Raw genomic sequence first — 25,762 nt, forward strand, 5'->3', positions numbered from 1 at the left:
GGCTCGGACAAGGTTCCAGAAGGTGGGTGGTTTCCCACCAGGCTGAGGTTGCTTGTTTCGAGAGTCACCGCTCTCTGCTGCTGAAATCGGGGCCTGTTTTACGGGTGACTGGCCATCGGACAATGGAGGGGCTTATTCAGATGTGCTGGGCGACGGGAAAGGCAGAGAGGATTCGAGAGCCGGGCACGGGACAGAGTGTGACAAGAAGACAAAAGGGGTTGTGTGCCTGCGTGCGCAGCTAAATAAAGGGTTAGCTGCCTGTCACGTGCGCAGCTCAGAGAACTAAGGTCTGCAAGTTTGTGCAAGCAGCCTTGATCCAAGGGTAAAATACACTCCGGCCCTAAACTGTGCTCTTGAGAAGACGCAAGTATTGAGTCATTTAAGCTGCATAAAAAATGTAGCTTCAAATGGCAAAAAGATTCAAAAGGCATAAACTTGCAGCTTTGACTTATGGAGCGGCCCGGCGCTGTAAGGCACTGGCGGGAATTCCTGCATCGCAGGGGGCTGGACTAGATAACTCTTGGTGTCCCTTCCTATGGTTCTGTGAAAAGAAGCAGAAGATCGACAGGTGGAGATGGTCAGTACTTCCGTCCTGAGGCTTGAACTCAAGATCAGTTGTTGAATTCAAGCAGCAGTGAGATTTAGGACTAGGCCAGAATTCCATCCCCATCTCACCCCTTGAGTTAATCCTCTTGACTTGCGGAACTCACCGCCACAAGAGGCTGGGATGGTCAATAGCTTTAAAAGACGATGGTGCCTGTTATTACTATTGCTCATCAGGAGGTAGTGCCAATACAATTACCAGACACAATTGTTAAATGAACCCTCCGTGGATAGTGGCACTCTTCCTTTGAAGACCCATCACTGGGGGACAATAGCAGGAGAAGCTCATTGCTTGCATGCTTAAGCCACTTCCGCCTAAAGAGGAGGTGGGGTTGCGGCCCCTCCTCATGCGGGTGGGCGGAGGTCAGCCCCATGCTATTGGGGGGATTCCTGGCCTTGTCATCCCCTGGTCGGCCAATCGGCTGGCTCGGGGGGCGTGGCCTGCCCTATTTAAGGCAGGACGCGGCCGGGGAGCTCCCTCTTTGCCACCCGCCAGCTGTTCCTGCTTTTCCCCACCTTCCCACCCTATAAGGTTTTCATTCCTTGACCTTGCTCTGGACCTTGGTTGGTCGCCGTTGAGGGGCCTGGTAGGAATTTTCCCACTTGGCAAATTGGCACCAGCCACTTGGTTTTCGCCTAAGGTAAAGGTAAAGAGACCAAATGACCATTAGGTCCAGGCGTGGACGACTCTGGGGTTGCGGCGCTCATCTCGCATTATTGGCCGAGGGAGCCGGCGTACAGCTTCCGGGTCATGTGGCCAGCATGACTAAGCAGCTTCTGGCGAACCAGAGCAGCACACGGAAACGCCGTTTACCTTCCTGCCAGAGCGGTACCTATTTATCTACTTGCACTTTTATGTGCTTTCGAACTGCTAGGTTGGCAGGAGCAGGGACCGAGCAATTGGAGCTCACCCCATCGCAGGGATTTGAACCGCCGACCTTCTGATCGGCAAGCCCTAGGCTCTGTGGCACCCACAGCGCCACCTGTGTCCCTTGTAGCAAATTGTCACAACTTTCTTGGTATTGGTGGTTAGGCATTGGTATAGTTCTGTAGATGGAAGAGGGGAGGTAGCGCCAGCACCTGCCCCACATATTGAAGGGTAGTCTGTTAAAGGATTCCGGGGGGCGCAGCCCTGTCTGAAGCCTAGGGAGGTGAGGGTACAAGGCACACCCCCGGGTGGTGACCCTGAGGGAGTTCCTAGTTGATGTGCCTCAGCAGGACTCCCCCTACTGGTGGTTAACCCTTCCCGCACTTCAAGCAGACGGGCTGAAGTTGGATATACAGTGGTGCCTCGCAAGAGGAAATTAATTCGTTCTGCGAGTTTTTTCGTCTTTTCTTCTTGTGAATTCGTTTTTTCGTCTTGTGAATTTTTCGTCTTGCGAAGCACGGTTTCCCATAGGAATGCATTGACGAATGCGCAAGCCCATAGGGAAATTCGTCTTGCGAAGCAACTCAAAAAACAATAATCTCTTTCGTCTTGCGAGGCATTCGTCTTGCAAGGTACCACTGTAGTCGGTTAGGACCAATGCCTAAGCCAATACTGCTCATCGCCTGTAACCAATAAAGTTGTGGCCTTTTTTAGCCCATTAACCTTAATAATTGTGTCTTGTGTCATTATTTCCACTGGGGGGGGGGACGGGAACTCACCACGCAACGGGCTTCCCAGTGGGGCATCTGTCTCGCTGCTGCGGGTAACAGATGCTGGACTAGTTGGGCCTTTGGTCTGACCCAGCAGAGCTCTGCTTAGGCTAATAGCCCAGCTAGTTAGGGACAAAGCCTCCAGGAGCAGGGGCAGTCTACCTTTGAATAAGAGGCCCTCTAAGCTGGGGCAGAGGGACGTGGGTGGCGCTGTGGGTTAAACCACAGAGCCTAGGACTTGCCAATCAGAAGGTCAGCGGTTCGAATCCCCGCGACGGGGTAAGCTCCCGTTGCTCGGTCCCTGCTCCTGCCAACCTAGCAGTTCGAAAGCACGTCAAAGTGCAAGTAGATTAATAGGTGGGAAGGTAAACGGCGTTTCCGTGCGCTGCTCTGGTTCAGCAGAAGCAGCTTAGTCATGCTGGCCACATGACCTGGAAGCTGTACGCCGGCTCCCTCAGCCAATAAAGCGAGATTAGCGCTGCAACCCCAGAGTCGTCCACAACTGGACCTAATGGTCAGGAGTCTCTTTACCTTTACCTTAAGCTGGGACACGGACTCAGAACCCAGATAAAGGAAGTCAAGTCAAATTAAATTAAGCTTCCTCCTCATCTACTAAGACAAGGATAGGGGAGCTCAGGCCCGAGGGGGGCGAGTGTTGGAGGGCCCCCAGACCTCTCTGCCTGGTCCTCGGGACTCTTCCCAGGCCACCCCCCCCCCCAGTGGTCTTCCTTGTCACCCTCCTCAAGTATCTCTGCCTTGCTGGGACGTGTCCTTGAACTCTGACCGTGCCTCTTGTGTGGACGGACGGAGGGCAGAAATCTGCAGGTAGAAACATAAGCAACATTTACAGCCTTTGCCCCTGGGTCCATCTGCCACTGACAGGTGGCCCTTGGAATGTTCCTTTGGAAGAAATCCGGCCCCTGAATGGGAAAAGGCTCCCTGTCTCTTTATCGGGCAGAAGAGACAGAGGAATCTGTGCAGTCCACCCACCGACAGAACCTTTGCAAAGAAAGCTGGTTTCAGTTATTCCTGGCCGGGCAGGAAATCCATTCAGAGCTTCTGAAGCTTGTGAGTTTCAGGTCCAGTTTTCTGCCTCTTTCCAGATGGCAGCTGCTTTTTTGCTTTTCCCCGTGGCAGGCCAGGCCCCAGGCAGCTGGGATGGGCACTGCGATTACTCAGTGTGTGTGTGTGTGTGTGTGTGTGTTCCTCCGAGCGGTTCCTCCAGTCTCCGCTGCCCGAAGTTTTGCAAGGCTGAGTCATCTCCTCATGATGAAGCTACTCCCTTTGCCCCGAGGCGCCACGCCCTGGCATGGAGACCGAATGCCAGGCTGTGAGCGAAGTGGCGTGGAAGGAAGCCTTGCTTGCCGCTTGCAAAAAAGGATGCGGCTCTCGGTTGTGGGTTCCTAGGCAGCTGACTTGTACTGAGTCAGACCATTGGGTCCATCTAGCTCAGCACTGTCTGATCTGACTGGCAGAAGCTCTGCAAGATTTCAGTCTGGGACCTTCTGCTTACAAGACAAAGACTCTGCCGCTGAGCTATGCCCCTTACTATGATGATTCATCCCACCTAACTGGTTTTTTGAACACCTGGAGACTCATGGTTTCGTATGCACTGGGGAATAATTAGTTAGTTAGTTAGTTAGTTAGTTAGTTCTCTCCCATCTGGCTGGGTTTCCCCAGCCACTCTGGGCGGCTTCCAACAGAATACAGTGGTACCTCAGGTTAAGAACTTAATTCTTTCTGGAGGTCCGTTCTTAACCTGAAACTGTTCTTAACCTGAAGCACCACTTTAGCTAATGGGGCCTCCCGCTGCCGCCACCGCGCCGCCACCGCACAATTTCTGTTCTCACCCTGAAGCAAAGTTCTTAAACCAAGGTACTAATTCTGGGTTAGTGGAGTCTGTAACCTAAAGTGTCTGTAACCTGAAGCATCTGTAACCCGAGGTACCGCTGTATTAAAATACAATAGTCTATTAAACATTAAAAGCTTCCCTAAACAGGGTTGCCTTCAGATGTCTTCTAAAAGTCTGGTAGTTGTTTTTCTCTTTGACATCTGGTGGGAGGGCGTTCCACAGGGCGGGCACCACTACCGAGAAGGCCCTCTGCCTGGTTCCCTGTAACTTGGCTTCTCACAGTGAGGGAACCGCCAGAAGGCCCTCGGAGCTGGACCTCAGTGTCTGGGCAGAACGATGGGGGTGGAGACGCTCCTTCAGGAATACTGGACCGAGGCCGTTTAGGGCTTTAAAGATCAGCACCGACACTTTGAATTGTGCTCAGAAATGTACAGGGAGCCAATGTAGGTCTTTCAAGACCGGTGTTGCGTGGTCTCGGTGGCCGCCCCCAGTCACCAGTCTAGCTGCCGCATTCTGGATTAGTTGTAGTTTCCCAGTCACCTTCAAAGGTAGCCCCACGTAGAGTGCAGTGCAGTAGTCCAAGCGGGAGATAACCAGAGCATGCACCACTCTGGCTAGACAGTCTGTGGGCAGGGAGGGTCTCATCCTGCGTACCAGATGGAGCTGGTAGACAGCTGCCCTGGACACAAAATTGACCTGCGCCTCCATGGACAGCTGTGAGTCCAGAATGGCTCCCAGGCTGCGCACAGGATTGGCATAGTACCAACTCCAGACTTCTGAATCCAAAGAAGGGGAACATGAATTTGAATCCTTGATTTGCATTCTTGGACAGCTCCTTTGCTTTCTTACGGAAGGGCTTTCTGCAATCATTTCCATTTGCATTGAGGTTTCCACAGAAAGTGAGCGAGCTTTTATCCCTCCATGCAAAACTGCCCCCCTCCCCTTTGCGGTAAATCACAAGATTTAAACAGGAAGGGGCAAAGCGGTGGAAATATCTGGGATGCAAAAAGGTACCAACACTGGTTTGTAGGTATAGATGCAAATTCCAGGATTAAAATGGGACAGGTGGCAAGACAACCGAGACCTCCATCCAAATCAATTAACCCGCCACACACCTCAGATCACCACAAAACCAGTTCTTCAGTTCATTGGATTACCGTATTTTTCGCTCTATAAGACGCACCAGACGACAAGACGCACCTGGTTTTTGGAGGATGAAAACAAGGAAAAAAATATTCTGAATCTCAGAAGCCAGAACAGCAAGAGGGATCGCTGCGCAGTGAAAGCAGCGATCCCTCTTGCTGTTCTGGCTTCTGGGATAGCTGCACAGCCTGCATTCACTCCATAAGACGCACACACATTTCCCCTTACTTTTTAGGAGGGAAAAAGTGAGTCTTATAGAGCAAAAAATACGGTAATTTTCAGTCCAGAAATTAACATTCAGTCCAGATTAATTTTGGAACAGATCCTGCTTCAGATCAAATCTCCCCCCCCTCCCCTCAATTATATCCATTCATTATCTGAAATGAATTTTTACTATATCTTGCTCTTGGGAGTGGTGTTGCTAGCTCAGTGACAGAGAACAAGGCGGTGAGGATTAGATCTGTTCTTTAAGGCATGTGGGTCAATTAAAAAAAAAACAGAATGTTCGCTGAAAGCTAGAACAATCAGAAAAATTAGGCACGGTTATACAAGGCGGGGGCGGGGAGGGAAAATATTAGCTCACAAAGAGCTCTCACGCCACCGTCACCTTCGCAAAATCAATAGAAAACCTCGCATGAAAAAGTTGAGACTCACCAATGTGGCCCCACCCACTTTGGTGGCCTCTGGCCCCGCCCACCCTGTCTTGCAGTCCTCAGAAGGTCCCCTATGAGGGTATGTGGGGGGCAGGAAAAAGTGACCCTGCAGTTAAGGAGCAGCCGATCCATCAGGCTGTAGCAAATGGAGCAAGAGGGGAGATTCAGGATCTGTCCATCATCTCCGCTAGAAGGCAGCTCCAATGGCCTCCTTGCTCCATCAGCTGTCACCTGCCAGCAGTCTTTAACACCAGCAGTAACATCTAGACCATGGGAGCGTTTCAGCCCTGGTCTTGAGTTTGTTTAAAATCTAAAACAGCTTTATCTTGCATTCTTCTCTTTGAATTTGTGCCACTTAGGTTTTTAAACCTTTTTGTAAAAGCAGCACTGGGATTTTCACAGTTGAGTCCTCGACCCTCTATTACTGCGCTTTGCTTCCTTCAAGTTGAGCTTTGTTTAAAACTTGCTGTTTAGGTTTTCGAACCTTTTTTTGTAAATTCAGTATTAGAAATTGTACTTGTGAGTCCTCAGTCCTTTATTACTGCACTTTGCTTTATCTAGGTCGAGCTAGGATCATAATACATCAGAACTTGGGGGGTTCTAGCCTTGTTTGAATTTTGGTCATTTAAAGTTTATGATTTTTCTATTTCCTTCAGATGAAACTGAATAGTTCAGTGACACGAGGTTTGTAGCCGACATCCCGTTAAGGCTTCGTTCTATTTTAGGTTTTTCTAATTTTTTCCCTTAAGCTTTTTGATTTTTATTGATTTTTATTATTTAGTTGGTTTCCACAAAATAATATTTATAGTCGATTACTTCTCGTTTCAGGCATTTTCATGGCATTTTGTGCAATTTCTCAGTTCCTTGACTGCCTTTTTTCTATTGATCCATCAGGCTGTAGCAGATGGAGCGAGAGGGGAGAAGCAGAATATCTTCATCATCTCTGCTAGAAGGCAGCTCCAATGGCCGCCTTTCTCCATCAGCTGCCACCTGTCAGCGGCCGCTCAATCAATCAGCAGATAACTGGGAGAGAAGGCAAAGAGGGCCATTCTATCAGCTCTCCTGAGATACCAGTGACCTTTGCTTCCGCCTTGCCTTGAAATGCCCCACCCCAGCTGCTCATGCGATCTTGTAAACTCAGATCTTGCTCTTTCTTCCGCCCTCCCAATCCATTTTCCTTTTGTGCCATGTCTGTTTGAGGATTGTAAACCCCAGGGCAGGGCACTGTCTTCTTTGTGTTGATCCGTAGCTTGTTCTAGGAGCCTTGTTTGGCAGAAAGGTGAGATAACGATTCTTCAAATAATTTTTTTTGTTTAGTGGCGTTTTTCCCCCACCCCTTGTCTCTTCCGGGATCAAATGCCGGCTATGCCTCCCTGTTATAAACTGGATCGGTGCAGAGTGATTCACCCAGCCGGCCACCTCCTTATCAAACAAACTCACATTTTTTTCGCCTAATGCAAACAGGAGGTAACAATTTGTGCAAATCTCTCCCCCCCCCCCGCCCCTTCTTACAAACACAACAAACTCTGGCTGTTGAACCAAGGTGATATTCTACGCATGAGCCCTCCATGATCCTGTTCCAAAAATTAACCAAGAATTGGAAAATATATATATAGATTACTTTAAAGAACACTGTTAACACGTTAAAACGTTAGCAGGATTGATGTAACATTTATGAAGTCGTAATGGAATTAGGATTAGAAAAGGAGTTGAAATTACTTGGAGAAATATAATTATATGCAAGGAGAAGGGGAAAAATTGTAAACCAGTGGGAGTGGGAGGAAGTCAAACAATGCAAATTGGGATTGGATATGTATGTACAAGAAGAAGAAAAATGTTGCCATACTCAAAAATTGAAACATATTTTTTAAAAAACACACAGCCCGGTTTCCAAGAGAAATTGATAACGCAGATGTAAAATCATGGTTGGGAGCAGTGGCGTAGCGTGGGTTGTCAGCACCCGGGGCAAGGCAAGTAATTTGCGCCCCCTAACCCGTGGATTTGCGCCCCCTGACCCATGGATTTGCGCACCCTAACCCTAACCCCCAGATGTTGCGCCCGGTGCGGCCGGGCCCCCCCCTGCACCCCCCACGCTACGCCACTGGTTGGGAGACCAAATGAAATTATCTGTATCACACAAAGTTTCTAGAAATCGCAGGAGGGAAGAGTGCTCTTGTTCTTGGGTCCTGCAGATGTTGTACAATGGCAATAAAAGTATTATTATTATTATTATTATTATTATTATTATTATTATTATTATTTGTTAGAACAGCCAGACTAGACGGGCCTTTGGCCTGATCCAGCACACTCCTCTTATATTGTTCACAGTGGTACCTCGGGTTAAGTACTTAATTCGTTCCGGAGGTCCATTCTTAACCTGAAACTGTTCTTAACCTGAAGCACCACTTTAGCTAATGGGGCCTCCTGCTGCCGCCGCGCCCCCAGAGCACGATTTCTGTTCTCATCCTGAAGCAAAGTTCTTAACCTGAAGCACTATTTCTGGGTTAGCGGAGTGTGTAACCTGAAGCGTATTTAACCTGAAGCGTATGTAACCCGAAGTACCACTGCATTTCTATTTATTAAGAGTATTTTAATTTCAGTGTGGGACACCTAAGAACACGTGGAGCATGGGCAACAAATAAGATCCAGTGTTGGTTTAGTGGTTAGAGCATCGGACTGGCACCCAGGAGAGACCTGGGTTCAAATCTCCACTCGGCCGAAGAGCTCATTGGGTGATCTTGGGAGAGAGAGAGAGAGAGAGAGAGAGAGAGAGAGATGCCTTACAACTTGCAGGCTGAATTTGGCTTGCCGTGCCAGTTATTGAAATCCACGGTTAATTATTAATATTTTTAATCAACCAGTCAATTATTGCATATTTACCAGTGAATTCACCCCAGCCCAAATGCTAGCCGAGGGCCTTCTGAAACTCCCTTGGGTGCCAGAGATAGAGAGAGAGAGAGAGAGAGAGAGAGAGAGAGAGAGAGAGAGAGATCATGGAATCATAGAATCATAGAGTTGGAAGAGACCACAAGGGCCATTGAGTCCAACCCCCTGCCAAGCAGGAAACACCATCAGAGCACTCCTGACATATGGTTGTCAAGCCTCTGCTTAAAGACCTCCAGAGAAGGAGACTCCACCAAACTCTTTGGCAGCAAATTCCACTGTCAAACAGCTCTTACTGTCAGGAAGTTCTTCCTAATGTTTAGGTGGAATCTTCCTTCTTGTAGTTTGGATCCATTGCTCCGTGTCCGCTTCTCTGGAGCAGCAGAAAACAACCTTTCTCCCTCCTCTATGTGACATCCTTTTATAGATGGGATCATCCATCTATGCACCTATGCATGTTGTTTTCTGCTATATATGCCATTTTAGGCATGCTTAATCCTAGTATAGTGGTACCTCGGGTTAAGTATTTAATTCGTTCCGGAGGTCTGTTCTTAACTTCACTAAACTGTTACCTGCTCTGCAAAGTGTCGCTCTGGTTGTGCCATTTTTCTCCTGCCACGATAAATCTTACCCAATGAGCAACGCTTGCAGCTTCCAACATGTCCCTTTGTGCTGCCCACGTACTCTTCAGTCTGAGATATTGAGAGCTAGAAACTTTAAAAACATGGTTGGCCACTGTGAGAAGAGGATGCCGTACTAGACACACCACCCGCCTGATCCAGCAGCCATGCTCTTCTGATGTTCTTACTCATGGTTCCCCCAATCAGAAGGGGTTAAGCGAGGCGACTGAACCGTCGGATTCCATGCGCCTCGCGGGATCTGCTCAAGTGTCAGATCGCATCTCAGGGCGGCACATCAGCAGCCTGAGACCTGTCAGGATGCGAGGCCAGTGGCCCATGTATGGAGCCTGATGAGGTTACACACCTGGCTGGGCAAAAATGGGGCGGCGGTGGGCGATGCGGGATGGGCGAGGGGCAGGCTGGTTGGTTGGTTTGCCGTGTCCAGAGAACCCCACGAGCCAATCAGCTGTTGGGCAGGGGAAACACTCCACAGATGATGTGCTTTGTTATTGGCCAGTACAGAGTCAATCAGGTCTGGTGGTACTTTGGGAGGTTGGACCAGGAGAAGGTATAAGGGCCTCCATCAACTGTACTCAGACAACATCCCTCTACTTTGGCTCCAGAGTCCGTGCTGCCGATCTTCTTGGTAAGTCTCTTCCTGTCCTCCCTTCCATCAGCAACTCAAAACAGCTGGTGGTGTGTGTGCTTTTGTGAAGTCCTGAGAGGAGATGTCCCCATAGAGCCCTCCAGGGCCCTGGAATGAGGTCAACAGACAGATGTTCGCAAATCCTGTAGAATTCCCCTTCTTTGTGGCTCAGATTCTTGTGTTGGGGAGGATGCCTTTTCATGTGACTCAGCCAGAAATGGGACTCTGTACTTTGGTAAGGGAAAGGTGGTGAAGGATGCTAGGATGTTCTGGAGATGTTGGCGTTGAGGGCCCACCCCATTAGAGCAGGACAGAGGGACATACGGCTCTGCCAGGTTTTATGGACTCCCAAGTTCCTGTAGCCCCAATGGCCAGAGTTGTGGCCTGACAACATCTGGAGAACCGTGTGTCCTCTAGGCTTGCTTTAGGAGAAGACCATACCTCAATGGTAGAGCGCTTCCCTTCCATGTGGAAAGATCTCCCAGGCTCAAACCACTGCCCACCTCCAACTTTTAACAAGAGGATCGGGGAGGAAGGAAAGTCTAATTGTTAGACTGCTAAATGCTAGGTGGATCAATGGTCTGTCTCAGTGCAAACCATGCTCATCCTACCCAGAGCAGACCCACTGAATTCCATGAGCAAGACGAACTCAGGTCCATTAACGTTAGTAGGTCTCCTCTGAGTAAACCCCACAGTGCTCATCCTTTCTGTTTATAAGACATACTGATAGCAAATTCATTCTACCAATTATGGGTCCTTGTGTAGCCAGAACAGGACCAGCCATGCACAAGAAGGATGTGTCGGTGTGGTGGTGGGAAACCTTGAGGTTTGCAGAGATCCAAAACTTTAGGATGTGGGGATCCTAATGGGGGGGGAAGCCACCCCAAACAACCCGCAGAAGATACAGGATATGCAGTGGTCACAGAATCTTGACCAACTGTTGGGAGATGGAATGAGGGTGTCGAAAACCAGGAGAGAAATGGAATGGAGTATCCTGCAAGAGGGTAGGGCTGACAGGCTAGAATCATGGAGCTGGAAGGGACCCCAGAGGTCATGTAGTCTAAGTCCCTGCAATACAGGAAACAGCGCTAAATAATTCCCAGCAGGTGGCCAGCCAACCTCTCCTGATAAACCTCCCTTGAGTCCAGCAGCTTCCAAGGTAGTCCGTTCTCCTGTCAAACATGAGCCTGGATAGCTCAGTTGGTTAGACCATGGTGCTGATAACACTCAAGGTTGCAGGTTCAATCCCTGTATGGACCAGCTGCATATTCCTGCATTGCAGGGGGTTGGGCTAGATGATCCTCAGGGTCCCTTCCAACTCTACAGTTCTATGATTCTATGATCTCTTACCGTCAGAAAGTTCTTCCTGATGTTTAGGTGGAATCTCATTTCTTATAATTTGGGTCTTACCCTCTGGAGCAGCAGAAATCGAGTTTGTTTGGTTTTCCAAAAAAAATTATTGATTTCCCCCCAAAAATTGAACAAACAAATAAACAAACTAACATAAATCTCCACCGTATTTAAACCAATCTTAGTAACATTGTTAAGTGACTTCCTCGTATCCCCCTGGTTGAATTTCAGTGTACATCATTTTAACGGTTTTCCAAAACTAATATTATTGTAAAATTAACTTAATCACTTAACATCTTTTTTTCCCTTTCCAATTCAGTATTAAACCTATTGATTCATCACGTTACATGTTTAAATCCTAAGCCTATCTGATATTTGCAAGCTTTTCCAATTAAGTTAACTTAACATGTTTAACTAAATATTCTTTAAATTTCATCCATTCTTCCTGATAATCCTCCTCTGGTCACGGACTCTTCCAGTCAGGTCGGCTAGCTCAAGAAATCGAGTTTGCTCTGTCCTCCATCTGAAAGCCCTTCAGAGGTTTGAAGGTGGCTATTGTGTCACCTCCAAGTCTTCTCCAGGCTAAATCTACCCAGCTCCTTCAACCGCTCCTCATAAGGCTTGGTTTCCAGACCCTTGATCACCTTAGTCACCCTTCTCTTCAACCATCTGTCTGTCTACCCTACAGATTTGTCTGTCCATTCCCCTAAACACACGCTCCTTGGTTCTTTTCCCCTTGGATGTTCCCACTTTGCTCTCCCCTTCGTCTTTTTCAGGTTCACCATGGCAACTCCTTTGGAAAAGTGCTTGGCCACCATCGTCGCCACCTTCCACAAATATTCCGGAAAGGAGGGGGATAAGTACAAGCTCAACAAGTCGGAGATGAAAGAGCTCCTGATGAACGAACTCCCCGCCTTCCATGGCGTAAGTCCTTCCATCAGAAAAAACCCTGGGATGTTAAGTCGTCGTTTGCGCAAAAACATTCGGATTAACTGGGATGTGTGTAGTGCATGTCTAGTGATGTCAAAGTTCAACAAAAAAATCATTTTAAATGGTTATTATTATTATTATTATTATTAAAACACCTCCACTCTTTGGCAAAAAGGATCGCAGAGTTGATATCATAAGATTATTATTTTTTAAAATCCCAATGCAATCCCAACCCTCCATTTTACAACCAAAAAGAAAGAAAGAAAAGAAAAGACACAGCACGAAAGGAAATGGTGAAGAGGAAGGAAGAGAAAAACAGGCTCTGACTTATTGAAGCTAACGGTTTACGTTTTTCTTTCCAATACTCCCAGAAACGGATGGACGGGGCGGAATTCCAGAAGATCATGAATGACCTGGACCACAACCGGGACCAGGAAATAGACTTCCAGGAGTTCTTGTGCTTCCTGGCTTGTGTGGCGATGGGATTCGACGAATTCTTTCGGGGTTGCCCCAAATGCCCACTCCCAAAAAAATAAGCCCTGGAGGATCACACTCGCAGTGTGTTCCAATTTCAATTCTAAACAATAAAATTTTCTTTTTAATATTAAGCCTGACCTTCCTGTCCTTTTTTCCCTTGGTGATTACTTGTCAGGGCACCTTACGTAGAGGATTCCGCAATTCACAGAAAAAAATTCTCACAGGGACTAGTAGCTTGGATTGAGAAAGGGATGGTGGGGGCACAGGGGTTAGCTCCACCCACTATGCAAGTCAGGTGACAGGGCAAAGCGCTATTTAACCCCTCTCTTGCTGTGAACAGTGATGGAGGCATTGGCAGAGTTGTCTGTTTATAGGATTTCACTGTTGAATGGCAATACAGTGGTACCTCGGGTTACATATGCTTCAGGTTACATACGCTTCAGGTTACAGACTCTGCTAACCCAGAAATAGTGCTTCAGGTTAAGAACTTTGCTTCAGGATGAGAACAGAAATCGTGCTCCGGCGGCGCGGGGGCAGCAGGAGGTCCCATTAGCTAAAGTGGTGCTTCGGGTTAAGAACAGTTTCAGGTTAAGAATGGACCTCCGGAACGAATTAAGTACTTAAGCCGAGCTACCACTGTATATATCTTTATGAGTTTTAGTTTGTAATCTCTGATACAGTTTGTAATCTCTATTTGAGTTTGTAATCCTTGTCAAAATACATACTTTTGAATGGATCAGTTTTTGTTACTATTGACTATTGATTTGCAAGTAGGGACCACTCCCACTATTGAAACTTACATTGGCCTGAGTTCTTGGTGTGCTTTTTTCACTGTTGAATGGCATATTGGAGAACCTTTGGCTCTGCTGCCATGTGGGAAATGAATATCCCGTTCTGCCCATTCCTGTGGAACACCCTCCCATCAGATTTCAAGGAGATAAAGGAACTACACAACTTTTAGAAGACATCTGAAAGCAGCCCTATACAGTGGCGTAGCGTGGGTTGTCAGCACCCGGGGCAAGGCAAGTAATTTGCGCCCCTAACCCGTGGATTTGCGCCCCCTAACCCGTGGATTTGCGCTCCCTAACCCTAACCCCCAGATGTTGCGCCCGGTGCGGCCGGCCCCCCCTGCACCCCCCACGCTACGCCACTGGCCCTATGTCAGGAAGTTTTCAATGTTTGACGTTTTATTATGTTTGTATAAGTTCTGGAAGCCGGCCAGAGTGGCTAGGGAAACCCAGCCAGGTGGCCGGGGTATAAATAATAAAATTATTATCGTTATATTCCTAGCCGTGATTCCAGAAAAAGAAAACTCTGATTACCAGATAATCCATTCCAGATTTTCTACCGGATTTAGTGGGTTGGAGAATATTCCGGGATGGAGGCAGTAATGAGTATTTGAGTTGTACGTCTGTGTGGATCGGGGGGGGGGGAGAGAGGAGATGCTTGCTGTTTACTCTTATTTGGTGTCTACAATTAAAGCGGGGGGGGGGGTGAGGTTGGAAGGTGACCATCTCAGTGCATATAGGCAGGCAACAGACCACAGCAACACAGGAAATGAACCACCCAATGAACCACGAAGCAGCCTGGCAACCTGAGAACAGTCCAGATACCTGGGCGGGCCTCTTTTCACACACCTGTTCGGCAGGTTTCGACTCGGAGGCCTGAGGCTGTGTCTCCAGGTGGGACTGGGGGTTGAGGGAACAGCACTCAGATATGCTCTCTTAATTGCAAGAAACTGGGAAAGTGACAAAACACCTACGATAAATGAGTGGCAGGTCCAAATGACAGAATATTTACAGATGGCCATGATGACAGGGAGAATTAGAGGTTAATCCAAAACAGAAAGTACAGAAAGAATGGCAAATCTTTAAAACATTACAATAACAAATATCTCCTGGCAGAAATAGAATGAACCTTGTAAAATATAATGTTTTTGGATATATGACGAAAACAAAGAAAGCAGTACAATAATTTGGAACTGTGTGTGGAAAAAATAGTAGAAATAATAACACAATGAGTCTAACTGGAAGTCAAATGTGTTTATTTTGTTTTCTTTTCTTTTTCCTTCCCCACCCCTTTTCTCCCCCTCTTCTTCTTCCTCTTCTTTTTTCTTTTTTTGTGCCTCCTTTCTTGGTCTTTCTCTCTTTGATTTGTTAAGAAAGGGATAAAGAGACGAAAGTGTAATATGAAAACTTCAGTAAGTTAAAAGTGACGTTGTGTAATTTTTCTATTACTATTTAGATATTGTTAAAATGGGTTAATTGTAATTAATTGATGTAGCAATTACTGTGGGTTTTTCCTTGGTTATTGTTGAATTCTAAATAAAGTATTATTCTTTAAAAAAGAAAGGAAAGGAAAGGAAAGAAAAGGAAAGGGCTGTGGTTACTGGGTTCCTCAAGGAATCCAGACAGAAATCATTACTCACCATGAGTACAATGGCAGTCCTATCTGGAAGGACTGAACCTCACACCTTCTGGATGCAGAGTAGATGCTGAGGTCTTCCCCTACGACAGACCAGCGTAGGAAGCTGCCTTAATTGAGTCAGACCACTGGTCCACCTAGCTCAGAACTGTCTGCCCTGGCCGGCAGTGGTTTTACAGGGCTTCAGGCTGGTGTGGCATTCCTGGTCCCACCTAGAGCTCCTGGGGGGTGAAACCTGCATGCAAAGCTCTACTTACCCAATGCAATACTTTGGAATGAACACAACAGGCTCCCTTCTGGTGACCTCCAGGTGAGATTGGACTCCAACTCCCATCAGCCCCCAGGCAACATGGCCAATGGTCAGGGTCTCAGGGCTAATGGGAATTGTAGCCTATCTGTCCAGCAGGAGCTGTCCATGGTTTCAGACGGAGCCTTCAGACCTTCCGAGTGTCCCTATTTCCCAGGGATTTACAGAAACCGTCCCCATTTCTGATTTGATCCCGGAATGTCCCACTTTTCCTTAGGACGTCCCTATTTTCACTGGAGAAATGTTGGAGGGTATGGAATTATGTGACCCCCACAAGCCAAGGAGATAAGTAACTATGCAACCTTTAGAAGACATCTGAAGGCACCCTGTATAGGGACAGTTTCTAAATGTTTAATGTTTTATTATGTTATATATATATATATATATATATATATACACACACACACACACACACACACACACACACACACATATCATTTTCAACAGTAATTAAACATACTTTTACATCTTATTCAATTTTTTTGACTTCCATCAGTCCTGTCTGAAAATTTTCCAGTCTAATCTATGAGTATTCATTTCTTATTTCTTATTCATTTCTTACTCATTTCTTATTATGACATTTCAAGCTCATAACCAATATCTCTATCTTTTTCTACTTTGTAACACTTCGTATATTTCTCCTTACAAAACTTCTTGTAGTCCTACTAGCGTAATTTGTTGATTACAGCCGCTCTTCAAATAATTCATATACTTCTTCCAATCTTCTGTAAATCTCTGGTCCCGCAGGTTTCAAATCCTTCCTGTCATTTTGTCCACTTCTGCATAGTCCATTAATTTCGTCTGCCATTCTTCTTTCGTCGGAATTTCTTCTTGCTTCCATTTCTGGTCTAACAATACTCTTGCCGTTTTATTATGTTTTTATATATGTTGGAAGCTGCCCAGAGTGGCTGTGGCAACCCACAGTGATGATGGGCGGAGTACCATCATCATCATCAACAACAACAACAACACCCTAGAGGTCCCGGGCCCTAAGGAAGTTAGCTTCAACCAGTGCCAGGGCCTTTTCAACACTGGCTCCGGCTTGGTGGAACGCTCTGCCTCATGAGACCAGGGCCCTGCAGGATCTGATTTCTTTCCGCAGGGACTGTAAGACAGAGTTGTTCCGCCTGGCTTTTGGCTTGGAGCCAATTTGATTCCCTCCCCCTCTTTCTTTTTTCTTTGTCCTTTCTCCTCCTGTGATGAGGCTGCATTTTAATATTTTAATGTTTCAATATTTTAATTTGTATTTTAATCTTGTTTTTAAGTTGTATTCATTGAACTTGTTTTTATTATTGCTTGTTAGCCGCCCTGAGCCTGGCCTTGGCTGGGGAGGGCAGGGTATAAATAAAAAATATCATCATCATCATCATCATCATCATCATTGAACAGGACATCCCTAGTTTCATCGGAAAAATGTTGGAAAATATAGTCTTTCCCAGTCCAACCTGGAGGTGCCAGAGACCAAACCTGGTACCATCTGCATGCAAAGGTTTTACCCTGTCGCTGAGCCCTTCCTTTGAGTCATGTTCTCACACGCACAGGCTGCCTACCCAGGCTTCAGAGACAGACTTTCGGCAGATCCAGTTTATTATTTCGTAAGCACTGCAGGGATGGGAATAATAAACATGTCCCTGTTGAAATCTAGGCTTCTATCTACAACATTCCTAACATATGCTAGGCTCTTGGAGTCACTCTGACAGCAGAAGCGTTCATTTTTTAAAAAAGGGATATTTTCCCTCTCTCTGCTTCAGGCTCTGCTGGAGAAAGGGACAAAAGGAGCCTCGAACTCAGGGCTTGCTGGGAGCAAAGAGGTGGCTCAGAGTCAAGGCTTCCCGCTGCAGAACTGAGCACGAGACACCGGCATTTCTGGAAGCGGAGGCTATGCAGAGCAGTTGTTTGCCGGGCGCCAGAAAAGAAACATTCGGCTGAGTTTACCGCATAGTTTCATACGGCTGGGTTTCTCCCTCTACTTAGCTGGGTGAGTCATTCCTCTCCCCTTCTCTTCACCATCTTTTAAAAACATACAGCTGTGCTGGCCAGGGCGGCAGGGAGATGGAGTCCAACAAAATCTAGAAGGGCACAAGGTCCCCATCCTTGCATTCAATAGTGATCCCTGATTGGTTGGGACATGATTGGTCTAGGACAGTGATGGAGGAAGTCTATGGGGCACCCCCAGATGTTGATAGACTACTGCTCCCATTGTCCCTTGGCTACTCGCTATGTTGTCTGGGGCTGGTGGGAGTTGTGGGGGTTTTTTGGAAATACTTTATGTACAGCGGGGCTAGTTCTCCTCTCTTCCTCCGAAAGTCCAACACCACCTCCTTTGTCTTGCTGATATTAAGGTGCAAGCCGTTCCCTGGGCACCACATAGATATTTTTGGTGGTACCTCGCAAGACGAAAAACTCGCAAGACGAAAGAGTTTTTTGTTTTTTGAGTTGCTTCGCAAGACGAATTTCCCTATGGGCTTGCTTCGCAAGACGAAAACGTCTTGCGCCTTTTTCAATGCATTCCTATGGGAAACCGTCAATGCATTTCCTATGGGAAACCGTGCTTCACAAGACGAAAAATTCACAAGACGAAAAAACTCGCAGAACAAATTAATTTCGTCTTGTGAGGCACCACTGTACGCTGATTGGTCTCCACCTGTTATTAAACCCATTATGGTGGTGTCATCTGCAAACTTAGTAATTGCAGTAGACGGGTCAGATGACACACAATCGTATGTATACAATGAATACAGGTAGGGACTTAGCACACATCCCTGTGGTGTGCCAGTGCTGATTTTTAAGGAATTAGATGTTACACATCCAATCCTCACTGTGTCCAATCTATCAGAAAGTCTTTTTTAAAATATTTTTTATTAATTTTAACATATAAATTATAAAATGTACCACAAAACTTATACAATCTTTTTAGACTTCCATCAACACCTCTGATGATCCACCGTTTTAACCACTTCTTAGGCATTTCTTTACTTTATATTGCCTTTACATCTCTTAACAAATCATCCTCCCCCTTGTCCAGTTTTACAATACTTCTAATAATACTCCTCACAAAACTTCTTGCAACCCTACAAACGTCGTCTGATCTTCACAAATGCTTTTCAAATAGTCTGTAAATTTACTCCAGTCTTCCGTGAATTTCTGGTCTCGCCGGTTTCGAATCCTCCCTGTTAGTTTATCTAGTTCTGCATAGTCCATTAACTTCATCCTCCATTCTTCAATCGTCGGTAACTCTTCTTGCTTCCATTTTTGGGCCAATAATATTCTTGCTGCTGTTATTGCATATAAAAAGAGCTTACATTCCTTTCTATTTATGTCACTCCCCACAATGCCGAATAAAAATGCTTCTGGTTTCTTTATAAATGTATATTTCAACATTTTTTTCAACTATCAGAGAGTCTTTAATCCAGTCACAGATGGTAGAAGGTTCATGTCATGTCGGTCAGCTTTTTAATGAGGATGTCCGGAAGGATGGTATTAAAAGCCGAGCTATAATCAATAAACAACATCCTGACATAGCTCTCCGGTTTCTCTAGATGAGTTGGAGTTCAGCAACATCCCGGAGGCAGAACGTAGGAAACTGTTGTTGTTGTTCAGTCGTGTCCGACTCTTCGTGACCCCCTGGACCAGAGCATGCCAGGCACTCCTGTCTTCCACTGCCTCCCGCAGTTTGGTCAAACTCATGTTTGTAGCTTCGAGAACGCTGTCCAACCATCTCCTCCTCTGTTGTCCCCTTCTCCTTGTGCCTTCCATCTTTCCCAACATCAGGGTCTTTTCCAGGGAGTCTTCTCTTCTCATGAGGTGGCCAAAGTCTTGGAGCCTCAGCTTCACGATCTGTCCTTCCAGTGAGCACTCAGGGCTGATTTCATTAAGAATGGATGCGTTTGATCTTCTTGCAGTCCATGGGACTCTCAAGAGTCTCCTCCAGCACCATAATTCAAAAGCATCAATTCTTCAGCGATCAGCCTTCTTGATGGTCCAGCTCTCACTTCCATACATCACTACTGGGAAAACCATAGCTTTAACTATACGGACCTTTTTGGCAAGGTGATGTCCCTGCTTTTTAATTTTTTAAAAAATTATGCTATAGTGGTATAGAAATACTTGTATGATGAATAAGCGCAAGCCCTCTCACCTGGATCTCTAGAAGGCCTCATTGGAAAGGTGGGAAACTGCCTTCTACTAAATAATATCATTGGTTCGCATAGCTCAGTGCTGTCAACACTGACTGGCAGCAGCTCTCTAGGGTTTTAGGCAGGGCACATTCCTGGCTTTCCCATTGGGGATTGAACCCAGAACATTCTTCATGCAAACAAGGTCTCAACCACCGAGCTAGAAGCCTTTCCTTGTTGCAAGGAGACTGGGTCATCTTAGCTATCCACGTCTTATTTTGTTGCATAAGGACACAAGTCACGAAATTATAAGACGCCTGATTCTTGGGAGAAAAGCAATGACAAACCTAGGCAGCATCTTAAAAAGCAGAGACATCACCTTGCCGACAAAGGTCCATACAGTAATAGCTATTGTTTTCCCAGAAGTGATGTTTGGAAGTGAGAGCTGGGCCATCAAGAAGGCTGATCGCCGAAGAATTGATGCTTTTGCATTATGGTGCTGGAGGAGACTCTTGAGAGTCCCATGGACTGCAAGAAGATCAAACCTCTCCATTCTGAAGGAAATCAGCCCTGAGTGCTCACTGGAAGGACAGATCCTGAAGCTGAGGCTCCAAGACTTTGGCCACCTCATGAGAAGAGAAGACTCCCTGGAAAAGACCCTGATGTTGGGAAAGATGGAGGGCACAAGGAGAAGGGGACGACAGAGGATGAGATGGTTGGACAGTGTTCTCGAAGCTACAAACATGAGTTTGACCAAACTGCGGGGGCAGTGGAAGACAGGAGTGCCTGGCGTGCTCTGGTCCATGGGGTCACGAAAAGTCGGACACGACTAAACGACTAAACAACAAGGACACAAAAATCACCCTGCAGGATAAGGTCAGTGGCCCATCAAGTCCAGCATCCTGTTCTCACAGAGGCCAGCCAGATGTCTGTGGGAAACACTCAGCAGGACCTGAGTGCAAGAACACTCTCCCCTCGGCCCAGTATGCCTTGGCCCAGTATACCTGAAGGAGCATCTCCACCACCGTCATTCAGCCCAGACATTGAGGTCCAGCTCTGAGGTTCTCCTGGTGGTTCCCTTACTGAGAGAAGCGAAGTTACAGGGAACCAGGCAGAGGGTCTTCTCGGTGGAGGCACCCACCCTGCAGAATGCCCTCCCATCAGATGTCAAGGAGATAAGCAACGATCTGACTTTTAGAAGAAGACATCTGAAGGCAGCCTGTTTAGGGAAGTTTTTAATATTCTGTTGGGAGCCGCCCAGAGTGGCTGGGGAAATACAGCCAGATGAGCGAGATATAAACAAACAAACAAACAAACAAACAAAATTATTATTATTATTATTATTATTATTATTATTATTATTATTATTACTATTACTCCTGCAGTTTGCAGCAACAGAGGTTCAGAAGCATTAGAGTGGTACCTTGGGTTAAGCACTTAATTCGTTCTGGAGGTCCATTCTTAACCTGAAACTGTTCTTAACCTGAGGTACCACTTTAGCTAATGAGGCCTCCCGCCGCTGCCGCGTGATTTCTGTTCTCATCCTGAAGCAAAGTTCTTAACCCAAGGTACTATTTCTGGGTTAGCGGAGTCTGTAACCTGAAGTGTCTGTAACCTGAGGTACCACTGTACTTCCTCTGACCGTGGAGAAAAGGGCACAGTCATCATGACTGACAGCCGTTGACAGCCTCTTCCTCCATGAATTTATCTAGCCTGCAAGTCCAGTTTTGTAACCGCTGAGGGCTGAATTCTAATCCTACTCCTCTCTCTGCATCTTCCTCCCCCCCCCCCTCCAGACATCAAGATGCAAGCTCCCCTTGAGGAGTGCCTGGGGGTTCTGGTGAACACCTTCCACAAATATTCCGGCAAGGAAGGAGACCGGCTTAAGCTCAACAAGGCTGAGATGAGGGAGCTGCTTCTCCACGAACTGCCCACCTTTGTCAGGGTGAGATCCTATGGCGATGGCATTTTCCAATTGTACTGTGGAGAGTGTATTAACTTATGGTCTGTGTGTCTGGTTTGGGAGCTGCACGGTCAGGGGAAAAACAATGCTGTCCAGGGTTGCAAAGACTGCGGAGAATAATTGGGTGCACTCTTCCCACCTTGGATCAAATCTCTGCTTCCAGGTGCTATAAGAAAGCTGCAGAGATAGCGCAGGATAGTGCCCACCCTGGAAATGATCTCTTTCAGCTTCTGCCTTCTGGAAGAAGGTACAGTGGTACCTCTGGTTGCGAACGGGATCTGTTCCGGAGCCCTGTTCACAACCTGAGCAGAACGCAACCTGTGTCTGGGCATGCGCGTACCGCGATTCGCCGCTTCTGCGCATGCGCGTGACGTCATTTTGAGTGTTTGCCCATGCATGAGCGGCAAAACCCGGAAGTAACCCTTTCCGGTACTTCTGGGTCGCTGCAGGATGCAACCTGAAAACGCTCAACCTGAAGCAAACGCAACACGAGGTATGACTGTACAGGGTTATAAAGACTAGGACTAGCCACCTGAGAAACAGTTTCTATCCAAATGTGATTTTTGTTTTAAACACATCAAAGTGCAAGTAGATAAACAGGTACCGCTCCGGCGGGAAGGTAAACGGCGTTTCCGTGCGCTGCTCTGGTTCGCCAGAAGCGGCTTAGTCCTGCTGGCCACATGATCTGGAAGCTGTACACCGGCTCCCTCGGCCAATAAAACGAGATGAGCGCCGCAACCCCAGAGTCGGCCACGACTGGACCTAATGGTCAGGGGTCCCTTTACCTTTTAAGGTAGTCTTTATGTGAATATATTGTATTCAATTGTGGGGTATCAGAGTTTTTAGGGGCTAACCAGGCTGGGATAGCAGGCTTGTGGGTTTTTGAATGACTGGTGTAGATTTTTTCAATTTCGTTATTCTGTATGGGACAATGACAATAAAGATTATTGTATCGTATCAAAGACGGGGGGTGAAGGGAGGTGGTGATAATTATCATCATTTTATTCGTACGCCGCCTTTCCATAGCTAAAACCATGCTCAAGGCGGCTTACAACATAGAATCGTACAAGGGACCCTGAGGGTCATCTAGTCCAACCCCGGCAATGCAGGAATCTTTTGCCCAATGTGGGGCTCGAACCCACAATCCTGAGAATAAGAGCCTCGTGCTCTACCGATTGAACTATCCCTGACGTGAAAAGATATACATAACTAGAAACATAGTAAAAGTAGCCACAGACAATAAATAAAACGTATCAAAAAGCACATGACCGTAATTGAACCATTTCCATGTGTATCGTTCTAAGATCTAAAAATAAAGATACAAAAGCTAATATCAGTAACAGCAGCAGCAACAAAATCCAACGAAACTCCCTAAACAATGGAAATAATGTTGCCATACATCTTTAGAGTGTAAGTCAAGGATAAGGGAACTGGATTGAGTACAGTGGTGCCTCGCAAGACGAAAAGAATCCGTTCCGTGAGTCTCTTCGTCTAGCGGTTTTTTCATCTTGCGAAGCAACCCTATTAGCGGATTAGCGGATTAGCGCTATTAGCGGTTTAGCGGCTATTAGCGGCTATTAAAGGTTTAAGGGATTAGCGGATTAGCTGCTAAAAGGCTATTAGCAATTTAGTGCCTTAGAAAAAGGGGGTGGGGAGCGGAAAAAAAAACCCCAGGAATCGCAAGTCATTTTCGTCTTGCGAAGCAAGCCCATAGGGAAATTCGTCCTGCAAAGCACCTCCAAAACGGAAAACCCTTTCGTCTAGCGGGTTTTCCGTCTTGCGAGGCATTCGTCTTGCGGGGCACCACTGTACTTGGAACTTGCAAAGCTTTGGAGCACAGAAGCTTCCTTATACAGAGGCAGACCAACTAGTCCATCTATCTTAACATACTGACTGGCAGAAGTGGCTCTCTCTCAGCACTTCCCGAAGGTGTATTGGGATTGAACCTGGAAGCCTCTGTGTGCAAAGGAGGTACTTCACCCACCGAACCATGGCCCTTAGTCTCTCCGCACCATGAATTAATGGAAGGAGAGCAGGTTCCCAGAGGGAAGCTTTTTCCAGGCGGACCACTCCCAGTGTCATTGCCAGCCATAGCTGAATAAAGTTTTTGTTTCAGATCTTGTTGAAGATTTTGTTGAATCTTGCATTTTATGCCTTAAAACCTGAATTCAACACACACACACACACACACACACACGGGGCATCGGTACTATGCAAGGAAATCTGCTTTACTCTCATCTCTTTCTCGCAGGGCAAGATAGACGAACCCGGGTTCAAGAACTTGATGAAGAAACTAGATGAGAATGGAGATGAGGAACTGGATTTCCAGGAGTACGCTGTCTTCTTGGCTCTCACAGCTTCCCTGTGCAATGAGTTCTTCCAGGAGTGCTCAGATGAGAACAACCGGAAGAGATGAGGTCAGCGTTTCCAAGGGGACCTCTTTCACTGTTACACCAGCCTGACCAAAAACCTGCCAGGAGGGGCCGACCGTACAGTAATAAAGATTATTCAAATTGTGTGTGTGTGCGTGTGTTCTTTCGGCTGGCAATTTTTAAGCCAAGGCTGAGGGCCACATTCCCTTATGGGGGACACAAGAGCTCTGAGAGATTCTTTTGTAGGTTCTCCATCGGTCGGAGAAAAGAACAGAGGCCAACCAGAGAATATTGAGAAGCAAAGCAGCTAGTAAGCCTGATCTTTATTGATCTGCTGCAACAGGGTGCTCCCTTCACACGCAGGAGAAGGAGGAGGACCCCGAACAAAGGTGTGTCCGCCTTTATATAGACATTTTAAATTGCCCGCCTTGGAGTCCAAGACCACCCCCAGACACATCATACCTACATCACAGAAAGGGCGATCTACAGCAGAAATCTGAGTGCGTTGTTTATCTCCTGTCGTTGTTTATCTCCTGTCTGGCAGGTTACCTGTTAATGCTTACTTGATTGGAGACCTTGAGGAGCATGGCCAGTCTTTTGTAGTGACAAATATTTAGTTCCTGAGCCAGGTCACAGGCTCACCCTATTCATACACAGACATACCCTAAAGACAGGATTTGTGAAGGAAAAGACTTCTGTGGTACTTTGTCAACCTTTGGTCCCCACCCTGCACTCAGCTCTCAGCTGCGGCTCCTAGGAGAATGGGAAAGGACAGAACAAAACAGCTGGAATCTGACACAGAAGCAACTTCACCACGCTGCGACATTTGGTTGCAGGTCCCTGCATGTCCCCTCGTTTCATGCAGCTGTGATAAAAAAGCAGGTACAAATCAGATGTTAAATGTCTCCACCCTGCTTAGCTGCTTATCTGTATTTAAAAACAAAAACACAAAAACTTGCAAAGTGGATTTCAGTGGCACCAAGCGCAACCGCCTGCATTGTGCAACGAAACATCCTGAAAGGGGTTTTTGCTTGTTTTTTCAAAGGAACCTCATGACCAGCTTATTTATACCACATTTCCTCAGAAGCCACAAGAGGGAACAGGTTTTGGAAGAGAAAAAGCAGATTGCCCAGGGGTCTTCCTGTTTTCATCTCTGAAAATTGGGAGGGTAAAACAAGCAGCCCTGTTTCTTACAGGAGGAAGGACTGTAGATCATTGGTTTGCTTTGCATGCAGAGGGCTCCAGGTTCGAAACCCGACATCTTCAGATAGGACTGGGAGAGACTCCCTGCCTGGAACCCTGGAGGGTGGCTACCAGTCGGTGTTGACATCCCTAGCCCAGACCAATGGTCTGACTCAGTAGAAGGCAGCTAGCTAATTTCCAAAAGCAGCTGTTTATTATGAAGATGGCAATAACTTCTCTGTTCTTTAGGGGAAAGGCCCAGGGGTAAATCTCATTCTTTGCACACAGAATGTACCGGCTTCAGTCCCCATCATCTCCAGGCAGACCTGGGAAACTCTCCCTGCCTGAAACCCTGGAGGGAGGCTGCCAGTCAGAGCTGACAGCCCTAAGCCAGATGGATTCAGTGGCGTGACCAGGTATGAAAGCAAGTTCCTAAACATGAATTATCAGAGAGGGTATAATAGGTACCCCTCCCTGCTCCTTGTCATCAAGGAAGGTTAATTGTGGAAGGCATCTTACGCCGCTTCGGTTTTATTAAGAGTTTTCAACATAGGATGCAATAAAAACCCAACTAGTCTAAAATAATAATAAAAATTACAGAAAA

General features: G+C 46.7%; 1 protein-coding gene across 1 annotated transcript; it reads left to right on the plus strand.

The window, feature by feature from the left end:
• Window positions 1-9,839: 9,839 nt before the first annotated feature.
• LOC310667126 (uncharacterized protein) lies at window positions 9,840-24,122 on the plus strand. Its single transcript, XM_083418856.1, has 5 exons — window positions 9,840-10,038; window positions 12,165-12,312; window positions 12,690-12,840; window positions 21,438-21,586; window positions 23,856-24,122. Exons 2-5 carry the CDS (start codon window positions 12,172-12,174, stop codon window positions 24,018-24,020), a joined length of 606 nt encoding a protein of 201 aa, XP_083274982.1. The 5' UTR covers window positions 9,840-10,038; window positions 12,165-12,171; the 3' UTR covers window positions 24,021-24,122.
• Window positions 24,123-25,762: the final 1,640 nt, after the last annotated feature.

Source organism: Podarcis tiliguerta (assembly GCF_965153285.1).
Source record: "Podarcis tiliguerta genome assembly, chromosome: 16".
In the NCBI taxonomy this organism is placed as follows: Eukaryota; Metazoa; Chordata; class Lepidosauria; order Squamata; family Lacertidae; genus Podarcis; species Podarcis tiliguerta.